General features: G+C 37.1%; 1 protein-coding gene across 1 annotated transcript in view; it reads left to right on the top strand.

Moving 5' to 3' along the window:
- The first annotated feature begins 7,977 nt into the window (after positions 1-7,977).
- The window catches only part of LOC150104357 (T-box transcription factor TBX20-like), a 51,555-nt gene continuing 48,575 nt past the window's right edge, over positions 7,978-10,957 (top strand). Inside the window, exons 1-2 of the mRNA XM_090396463.1 lie at positions 7,978-7,984; positions 9,761-9,944. Of these exons, the coding sequence (XP_090252589.1) occupies positions 7,978-7,984; positions 9,761-9,944 (191 nt within the window). The remainder of the gene's footprint in view (positions 7,985-9,760; positions 9,945-10,957) is intronic.

Genomic DNA, 10,957 nt, shown 5'->3' with positions numbered 1-10,957 from the left:
CTGGGTTTTACTAGCATTGAAATTGACGAGGTTATCTGAGCCCCATTGGATGATGGCTTGGAGATCAGTATTGAGAGCAGTGGTGGCTGATGTTCTGTAGGCTGAGGTGAGTTGTATAGAGCCTTTGTGTCAGACCCGGTCAAAAACTTTGGAGATAACAAGTGCAACCACTTAAGATTCACCAAATTTCTCCATGGCATTTGTCCAGTGATGGGTTATATATGTAAGCAGATTTCCTGTTGATCAGAAGCGACGGAATCCATACTGGTGGTGGTTTATTAGATTAGTGCCTTCAAGATAATGTAGGAGTAGGTTTATCAAATGAAAGGGAGGAGTGCAACGCGCGATCATCTGCAAAACTGTGTATTGGGTTGGAGGTCAGCTGAAGTAGGTTATTGATATATAGCAGGAAGAGGGTTGGTAAGAGAATAGAACCTTCTGGAATCCCGGCATTAGTTGAATGGTGAAAGGATAAGGAACTATCCACCACCACACATAGTGTGAGTCCAGACAGAAAGCTGGCAATCCAACTACAGAAAATCCCGAAACAGACAAAACGATAGAGGTTTGCTTAGTAAGCCTTTGTGTCAGACCCGGTCAAAAACTTTAGAGATAACAAGTGCAACCAATTAAGATTCACCAAATTTCTCCATGGAATTTGTCCAGAGATAGGTTATATATGTAAACAGATCTCCTGTTGATCAGCAGCGACAGAATCCATACTGGTGGTGGTTTATTAGATGGGTGCCTTCAATATAGTAGGAGTTGGGAATTGATGATTTTTTCCATTACATTAGACAGGACTGAGATTAAGTGAGATAGGGAGGAGGTAGTTGGGCAGCAGTGACTTGTCACCCTTCTTGGGAATGGGTGGGAATTTCCAGTTTGTTGGCTAGATTCCAATGGAATAAGAGAGTGTATACAGGCGACATACGATAGGAGTCAGTTCTGGTACACACGCCTTCAGGACAATGCCATCAGGACCAGTAGACTTTTGTGTCTAATTTGGATAGTAGTTTTCTAGTCTCTTTCTGGAAAGAAGAGGGGCATTGTATGTTGGGCATCTGGAATGGTTGGGGGACATTCACCATTGGCAGTTATGCGTGCGTTGGAAAAAAGACAGGAGATTGGCTTTTTCTGTGGGTGATGATACAATAGAGCCTTCTGGGTATGACAGGGGTGGGAATAGTATTGGGCATTTGGAATTCTTACAAACATTTTTCTAGTCATCTCACTTTTCATTTCGTTTTAACTACAGCGCTTACCGAACAAAATATAACACATTTCAAAAGTATATGAAGCAATAACTCGGCTGGATGGAATTTAATGACTTTAGTATTCTAAAATGTAAGTTAAAATGTGTCCGTTTAGTTCAATGTTTGTTCAAGGAACCAATTCAACTTTGACTGAATGAGATTTTCATTTATTTTTTTAAAGTAATATTTGTCAACTCATGAATTTCGATTCATTTCAATGGAAAAATTAGCAAACCTGAACTGTGCCTGTGCTAATATAATTAACTATACCAAAGCTATCGAGCCTCCATAGTTCAGTCGGTAGACGAAGCCTTTTGGTCGGAAAGACCTGGGTTCGATTCCCGTCCATGAAGTGAGGAACCCTTTATCTGGTCTCTTTCGACTAAAAGTGAGTTAGCTGGTCTCATACAGAGGTAGGAAAGAGCACTGGAAATACTACTGCATGAATTAGACAACTACAGATGGAAATTATTAGACTCTGTAAAACCAGATGGACTGGAAAAGGAGAATTTCACCATGGACAGTACAAAATTTTAACTTCAGGCAGGGCGGACAACAAACACCAAGAGGGAGTAGCACGTATATTAAAACCAAACGCTCAAAACTCTGATGTCTTACAATCCTATCTCACCTAGAATAATTAAAGCAAGATTTAAAACATCAATTGGATCACTGACTATCAGTGCTTTTTTTCTGGTGGTATGCAACGGTTAAGTTTTTAAAAATTTGCGATTTATTGACAGCAAAATGTATTATAAATATTTCGGTAGATGGTACTGTGTTCACAAATTCAATTTTCAGTTTTGATTACTCGTAAGTTGGTACCCTGCTTTCCTGTTTCATAGGTTGGTACGCAACCAGAAACTTTGGTACGTTCACTTTCGACTGCTTCCAATATCAGTTTATCAGTTCCATATTCACTCTGCAACAGGCAGGTGTTCACTTGAGTTGTGAATTAATCTAGGTTAAATCAGTGCAATCATTGTTCAAAATGAGTCAAATAAGTAGTTACTTTATGCCAATGAGTAAAAAAACAGGAAGGCTGAAGAAGAGGAAATTGTTGAATCTACTTGTGTTCCTGTAAAACAGAAAATTAGCACCGAAAATATACTTGGTGAAGAGGATCACGAAACCAAGACCGAAGATCCACGTGGTCAAAATGAAGCAGATTCTGATAATGATTGGCCCGAATGTTAGACTCTTTTGAAGAAAAATGACTTCTGCGTGAGAAACGAGTGGCTGTATGTCAAGAATAAAACGTTGGGCTGAAAAGTGTGTCGTGATGTCGGAAGTCTTGCTGTCGATAAACACATGGAAATGAAAATTTCAGCGGAGTAGGTAAATGGTAAAATCAGTCATTTTGGAGAATCTTACAAAACAACAATTAATGTCATTAAGAAAAAAGATTTAGGATCATAAGGAGAGCGCAGCTCACAAAGCGTGCGAAAAAATAAAATATGAAGCAAAAAAACGAAACAATGAAACATTATAGAAAGTTTTCCTAAATACTTTGTCTCATAATAAAGACGTAACAGGAAAAGTGTTTCGAACCGCTTACAAAGTTGCGAGGAGAAATCAATCATTTAACATAACTTTGAAGACGAAATAAATTTACAGGAACTTAATGGCCTAGACAATGGGATATATTCTTCATTCTGCAAATGCCTGCATTAACATTTTGAGCCATATCGCAAATGAAATGAGAAAAACGTTAATAGACAATATAGTGAACTCCAAGAAAAACAAAACATCGTTACTTATTGATGAATCGACAATTGTAACACAACAACATTGATTGTGATTGTTCGTGTAGTTCTTCCTGAACTTTCGGCTCCTGTGAGTCTTTTCCTAGATTTGATCGAATTATCAGATGTAACTGCTAGTGGAATTCTAAACGCTTTATTTAGTCATCTTGAGTGTTTAGGATTATTTGAAGATTACTTAAAGGAGTATTTATTGTCTGTAACTTGTGATGGTGCAACCGTGCTGTTTGGTATGCGTAATGGTGTAAGGAGGCTAATGCAAGAGAAGTTTCCTAGTGTTATTTTCTGGCACTGTGCTAGCCACTGCCTTGAATTGTCTGTTAGTGACACAGTGAACAATGTGCCAGGAGTGAATCGCTTTAAGAGTTTCATGGACAAACTTTATGTGACTATTCATGCTTCACCTAAGAATGCTAGGAAACTACAGGAATGTGCAGCGACTCTAGAACTTCAACTTCTTAAAATTGGCAGACTTTTAAGCACTCGCTGGGTTGCATCTAGCTTTCGCACTGTTTCTGCAGTGTGACAAGACTTTGAAGCTCTCGTTCATCACTTTCTAGAGGCAGAAGAGGACAGCAGAAAAATCAAAACAGATCGCTTTCTTTGTGAAGGTCTTTTAAGAAAAATAACCTCATGCGAGTTTGTTCTTGATTTGGGCCTTATGTGTGTGATGCTCTCCAAGAACTTGGTGAACTAAGTCTAGATTTACAAGAGAGAAATCTTAACTTATACAAAGCAGACAGGAAGATAAAGAATACAGTTCAACTTTTTGAAGAAAGAATTGAAAATCCTGGTCCATACTACAGTATTTCTATTCAAAGTCAGAAGAACATAAAGTTCAAAGGGATTGAGCTTCACAAAAATGAAAGACACAGTCCTGCAATAAGTTCACTTGCTTTCTATAAAAGTCTGAAAGAAGCTGTTGGAAAGCGTCTGCTTGAAGGAGATGATGCTGATTTGCCTGAATGTGCTAAAGATTTTAGATTCCAAGTATTGGCCAGAAAATCCTCGGAAGCATCTGACATTTGGTGAAGCTGAAATTTAAAGTTAGCACGCAAATTTTGCTTAAATGAAAGAGAAGCAGTTCGTGGTTTCCATAAATATCTTCAAGAAAATAAAGTCCCGGACATACTACTTCCTCTAAAGCACACTTTGGGCATAATTGCAATATCTTCCAGTGAATGTATTAGGGGGTTTCTCTCAGACGAATCCTACAGTAACTTCATCTAGGTCATCTCTGCTTGTACGGACAACTTCTGTACTAATATTCATCAGGATAGTAGGACCTCTTCTCACTCAATTCAACCCTAGCAAATATGTGGACTCATGTCTGCTCCGAGGTCGTCATTTTGCAGTTGATACCAAAAGCAAGAAGCGATCTAGAGACGACGAGGGTATATCGGAGGATATGTTAAAAGTGTGGAAGTTGCTGTAATAACATTTTCATGGTGAGTACCGGCACCTTTTTTTCCAGAAAAAAAGCACTGTTGACTATTATTCAAGTATACTCAACCAACTTCAACATCATCATCAGAAGACATGGAGGAGTTCTATACAGATTTGCAAAAAGCAGTACAGCAGACATCAAGTCAATATCTCCTATTTGTAATGAGAGACTTAAACGCAAAAGTAGGCAAAGATTGGGATACCTGGCCAAGAGTAATTGGACAGTTTTGGTATGGAGAATGCAGTGAATATGGCAAAAGACTGCTAAACTTCTGCTCAAATAACAGACTAACAATAACCAACACTCTCTTTAAACAACCAAAACTCCAAAGAAAATGGACATGGATATCACCAGACAGACAAACCAAGAATATGATAACTATATTACTGTAAACCAAAGATGGAAATTGAGTATTCTAAATTGCTGATCCTTTGCTGCAGACTGTGGATCAGACCATAAACTAGTATTAGCAAACCTAAGAATAAAGTTAAAATCTGAAAGCACTTTTAGAGTCAAAAGCAGACTGATGTAAAAAAACTACAAGACAACAATATTCTAAGAAAATATCAACTAGAACTAGGTAAAAACCTGAAGGAACTACCAAAACAGAATATAAACATCAAAGAATATCGGCGCAAATTAAAGGAAATAATATTAAAATCGGCAGAAAATACAACAGGTTACACAGAAAGAGGAAGTAAAAAGGATTGGATCTTGAATGAAGTAAAAGGTTAAGGGATCAAAGGAAAAGCATGAAATTAAAACAGAACTATAACAGAAATGAATACAGGGTGTCTCAAAAAAATGTAAACACGCACTTCAACATCTGATAACTCACTTAATTTTCGTTATTTTGCAAGTTTAACGGATTTGAAATAATGGCTGAAACCTGACTAAGCTTTGAGGAAAGAAAATTTATCATAAAATGCTACTAAAAGTATGAAAACGTAGTGGAAGTGCAGACAGTTTAGAAGAGAATTTCAACGAAATCCACCTACGAGACTTACTATCACTCGACTTAGAGATAAATTTCAAGAAAACTGAATTGTTCAAAATGTCCATAAGCAACATTCAGGAAGACCACGAACAGCTACAAGGCCCGCAACAGAAGAAAGGGTGACTGAAACGTATCGTCAAAGTTCAAGAAAATCTGTGCGAAGCGTCTCGTGAGATAGGGGTATCAAAATCAAGTGTCCATCGCATGTTAAAGCGCAGTCATTGGAAGAGTTACATTCCAAGAACAGTACACTCTCAACGAAGATGATCCGGATAGGAGAATCCAGTTTTGTAAGTAGTACTTGGAAAAATGTGAAGAGGACGCACAATTTCCAAGACGATTATGTTGAGTGATGAGGCCACATTTAAATTAAATGGGTCAATTAACCGGCACAATTGCACTTACTGGGCACCTGAGAATCCGCATGTTATGCAGGAACATCATGTAAATTTACCAGCAGTGACGGTGTGGTGCGGCTTATCAGCACATGGATTAATTGGACCATTTTTTTTCGACGGTACTGCAACTGTGCCAATTACTTGAACTTGCTGCATGAAGCTGTCATGCCACGTATTCAAGATGACTTTGAGGATGAGGACTTTTATTTTCAACAAGATGGGGTACACTACCATCGAGATGTGAGGGCCTATCTTGATGAGATTCTACAAATCAGATGGATTGGAAGAAGAGGCTCTGTAGAATACCCCTCCCCCCGCGTTCACCAGACCTGACGCCATTCGACTTCTTATGGGGATTTATCAAGGATAAAGTTTACACTTCAAAACTGGCAACAGTCGACAACTTGAAAGCAGCAATCGAAAGAGAATGCGCCCTGCTACAAGATTCTCAGTGTTTGCAATTCCATTGTTGCACGTTATCAGCGGTGCCTGGACCAGGACGGTCATCAATTTGAATACAGATGTTGAGGAATGAAAAGTACATTTATGAAGTGTACTTTACAATGTGAAAGTTAACTGTATTATAATAAATTCTAACTTTATGATCTTTCAACGTGTGTATACATTTTTTGAGACACCCTGTATAATAGATTAATCAGAGAAATTAGAAATCTAGTTAAGAGAATAACTGGTTAGAAGAAAAATGCAAAATGGCAGAGAAGCTATCAAAAGAAAATAACCTCCATGGATTATATAAACAAATAGACCAAATTCGCAAGACACGGACAACAAAAATGATAATGATCAAAAACAAAGAGGGACAACTAATTGAAAGTAAAACAAAAAGAATGGCCAGATGAGAAGAATACTTTAGAAACATATAATAAAAACAGCTCTCAGGATATTACTATTCCAGCCACTGAAATGGAAGAGGAAACAAATGTGTTTACCAAGGAAATAATAGCATACAGCATAGATAGTTATAACTCCTATATGCAAAAAAGGAGATAAAACAGAATGCAATAATTACAGAGGCATTAGCCTCCTCAGTATTCCAAGTAAGGTTTTTACGGAAGTACTCTAAAAACAAATTAAGCCATATATAGAACTAGCATTAAGAGAAGAACAATCAGGATTCAGACCAGGACGAAGAACAATTGATCAACTATTCACCTTAAGACAGCTAATAGAAAAGACACTCGAGCACAAATAAAGTTGCTGTATTAATTTCATACACTTTCGTCAGGCATTTGATTTAATCCGTAGAAGAGAACTATGGAAAACTATGAAAGAATTTGGAATTCCCAACAAAACCATAGAATAATAAAGAATCAACACAAAAAATCTGAAAGTGCAGTACGAGTGGAGGACACATTAACCGACTGGTTACACACAGAGAGTGGAGTAAGACAGGGATGCAATCTGTCACCAGACCTGTTCAACCTTACACTGGAAAAAACAACCGGTAAGGCCTTAAAAAGATTCCGGAATCAAAATATATGGGAAAAACTATAACAAATTTAAATTTTGCAGATGACATTGCATTACTCGCAAGACACGGAAGAAGATCTACTTTATTTTAGATCTACAGATCTAAAATAAAGGAAGAATGTATAAAATTTGGATTAAACCTAAATATAGACAAAACAGAAACTATACAAATAGGAAAAAGAAACACCAATCTGAAAATTGAAATTTATAGTAAGAATCTCGAGCAGGTAGAAAACTTCACCTCCTCGGAGGAGTAATTGAATACAATGATGAAATTACAAAAGATATAAACAGACGAATCAGTCAAGCATCCTGCCCTTTTGGATGACTTGATAAAAAATGTTAGTCAAGAGACATCAAGCAAGTAACAAAAATAAGAATCTATGAGACAATGGTCCTCCCAATACTCCTTTATGGAAGTGAATGCTGGAATCTCAAAAAGACTGAAGAGAAAAAAATTATTAACTACTGATATGGGTTGGCTAAAATTACTTGGAGTATCTCTGCTAGATAGACTAAGAAACGAAAACATTAGGAAACGACTAAAACAAGAAATAACAATAACTGACTAAATTCAAGAAAGAAGACTGCGATGGTTTGGCCATGTGAAGCCCTGAATACAACGATGGAAGGTAAATGATCTAAAGGGCGGTCCAGAATTAGGTGGATAGACAAAATAAAAGAGGACCTGAAAACCAAATCGCAACAAGCGATACTAAACCAAACAGAAATGTTCGGACTCTCCAGGGACAAACAGCAGTGGAAAGAGTTCATTCGGCCTCATCATCATCCACATAGATGATGGAAGAAAGAAGATACGGAAAGAGGGTTTCATCAGGAAACTCTGGTTTTTTGTTCCCAGAACAGGCAAATTCCCCCCCACACACATGAACACACGCATTTACAGACATAGGACTAACCACCTTATCCTCGGTCACGGTTGCGAAGTTCAAGAACAGCCAAGAACCTTAAGGGTTCGTTAAGTTTAAGAAGATACCAAAGTCATTACGAAACGAATCTTATATATATATATACATATATATATATACACACACACACACACACACACACACACAATTTCCGCTCGCTATTTTTTTTCATGTATTCGAAATTTAACTTTTAAATCTCGATCCCCTCAAAATTTCAGAGGCTGGCTTTGTTTACTTTTTTTTTTTTTTTTTTAATAATCGCCCGATATTACAGATATTCGTAAGTTATTATTACGTGACACCTCCAAGGAGTCCAGAGATCGACTCATTGTAGGAAGACAACTACGCACAACTCACCCTCACTTCTACTTAATCCTCCAACGACACAACTATGGTTTGGTATCAATACACGTCATCTATCGCCACAGCCCCTGGTACTTTTTATCTGTGTGTTCTCATAGCCGATTTGCCTGTATGAGGAATGAAAATCTCGAGTTTCTGGGAGGAAACAAAAACCTTGCTACCTCCATATATGGTCGGTTTATTCACTTAAAACTGAAAAAGCCCATATAAAGATTTCTCTCGTCACGATGAGAATCGAACTCATGTCTCTTCCAATCGAAGGGCGCAATCCGTTATTCTTCTTCTAACTGCGCTATTTAAGCTTAAGTTTTGAGTCTTTAAAATATCTCTGAAGTTATATACTTTAAGTTATTTAGTGGTTTTTAAAATTGTGTATTTATATATAACAGCCAACAGCTTCAGTCGGTATTGATGATGCCTTTTGGATGGAATGATCTGAATTCAAGAGTCTCTATGGGGAAAAAAGAAAAGAAAAAAAAACATTTAAAGGTTTTTTTCCAACTTAATGTGATGGTAGGGGTCTTTTTTTTTTTTTCTTTCTTTTTTTTTTTTTTTTTAACCTTCTAGAAACTCTGGTTTTAATTCTACAAAACAGACAACCCCGCATATAATGCGTCCAATTAACAGACAATGAGAATAAGGGCTAACAATACTATTCAGAAGGATATGGTTATGAAACGCCGCACAGTTTGGAGTGGGACATATTGCGCAAGCAGATGATACAAATAAAACTTCGGAATATATTTTAGATCATGCTGCGATCTATATACTACCCACTTAAACAAGCGTACACTTCTTTATAAGACCGTCTCCAAGACAATCAAAGGCTGTATATCGATTTACAATGCCATTCGGACAGACTTCGATTTTCTGAACTTTTCGACTAGCTGATAGTTTATTAAATTGATCATAGTACAACATTAATTGAAAAGAATGTCAGGAACTCTCTTCTCAGCAATATTACATTCCGTTGATTTTTTCCTTCCCCCCAATTAATTAGAAAACATTTGGTATAACACTTGGTTACATACAGCAACAAAGTACCCGGTATTTACATATTATTAAGAGTGAACATTAAGATTTTACGCATAACGATATTAAATTTTCTTAATGTAGGTGACAAAGAAAAAGTTCAATTTCATCACTGCAACTTCTCAGAAGAATTATCTCATCCTCCACACCTCACCATTTCTGACTTCAAGTCGAAAAGAGCAAAAATCCAGCTTGAACTCTGCGAAAAAGAGTTGTGGTCAATGTTTCACAGCGTGGGAAACGAGATGATATTAACGAAACCTGGGAGGTGAGTCCTCGCTGTCAACTGATTCTTATCCAAATACTGTACCTCAGAAATACAATGTTTAAACCAAAATAGGGCTCGTATCAAGTTAAATACATTAACCGAATTAAAGTTATATTTAATTTGAAAACAATGATTTCTGTTTATATAATACCAGAGCAGCCGTAACTACTATCACGAAACTCCCATAATTGGTGGAGCGGATGAATAGAACTTATGTAGAACCAGCAAAGGCTCCGAGAATAGCAACAAAAATTCTTAAATCTCATTGTTGTTGTTATGTTCCATCGATTCGTTTTCGATTCCTGGTGATTCTATGAACATACATTCTCCATTCAGATCTATCCCCGGCCATATCTTTCAGAATTTCCAAGCGCATTCCAGTTGCTTCTTTAACTCCATCCACCATCTAATTCTTGGTCTTCCTCTTCTCCTGCTTCCATCAACTTTAGCAAGCATCATCATCTTCTCCAGAGTGTCATTTGCTCGTATGATATGTCCGAAGCATGACAATTTTTGCTTGATGATCATGGCTTCGAGGGAGCAATTTGGCTTTATTCTTCTGTCACTGATTTATTGGTTTGTTTTGCAGTCCATGGTATTCTTAGTAATCGTCTCCAAACCCATAATTCAAATGCATCTATCTTCCTTCTTTCACTCTTTCTCAGGGTCCAACTTTCACATCCATACAGTACCACAGGGAATACCATTGCTTTCACGATTCTGATTATTGTTGCGAGGTTAATATCATTAAAGATCTTGCTTAAATTTGTCATTGCTTTCTTTCCGAGTAATAATCTTCTAACTTCTTCGTACAATAACCATCTTTATCAATTCGGGATCCGAGGAGCACAAAATTGTTAACTGCTTCCATTTTCTCCCCATCTATTTCAAAATCATTAAGTTCACATGTTGCCATAACTTTTGAGGTTACGTTTAAGACCATATTTAGCACTTTCTTCTTTAACTTTCATAATAAGTTCCTCCAAATCTTCTTTGCATTCTTCTAGCAAGGT

Source organism: Typopeltis vanoorti, chromosome 8, assembly GCF_054136105.1.
Source record: "Typopeltis vanoorti isolate ZY-2024b chromosome 8, IOZ_Tvanoo_1.0, whole genome shotgun sequence".
NCBI classification, from domain to species: Eukaryota; Metazoa; Arthropoda; class Arachnida; order Uropygi; family Thelyphonidae; genus Typopeltis; species Typopeltis vanoorti.
This window is presented reverse-complemented; position numbering and strand designations above follow the sequence as displayed.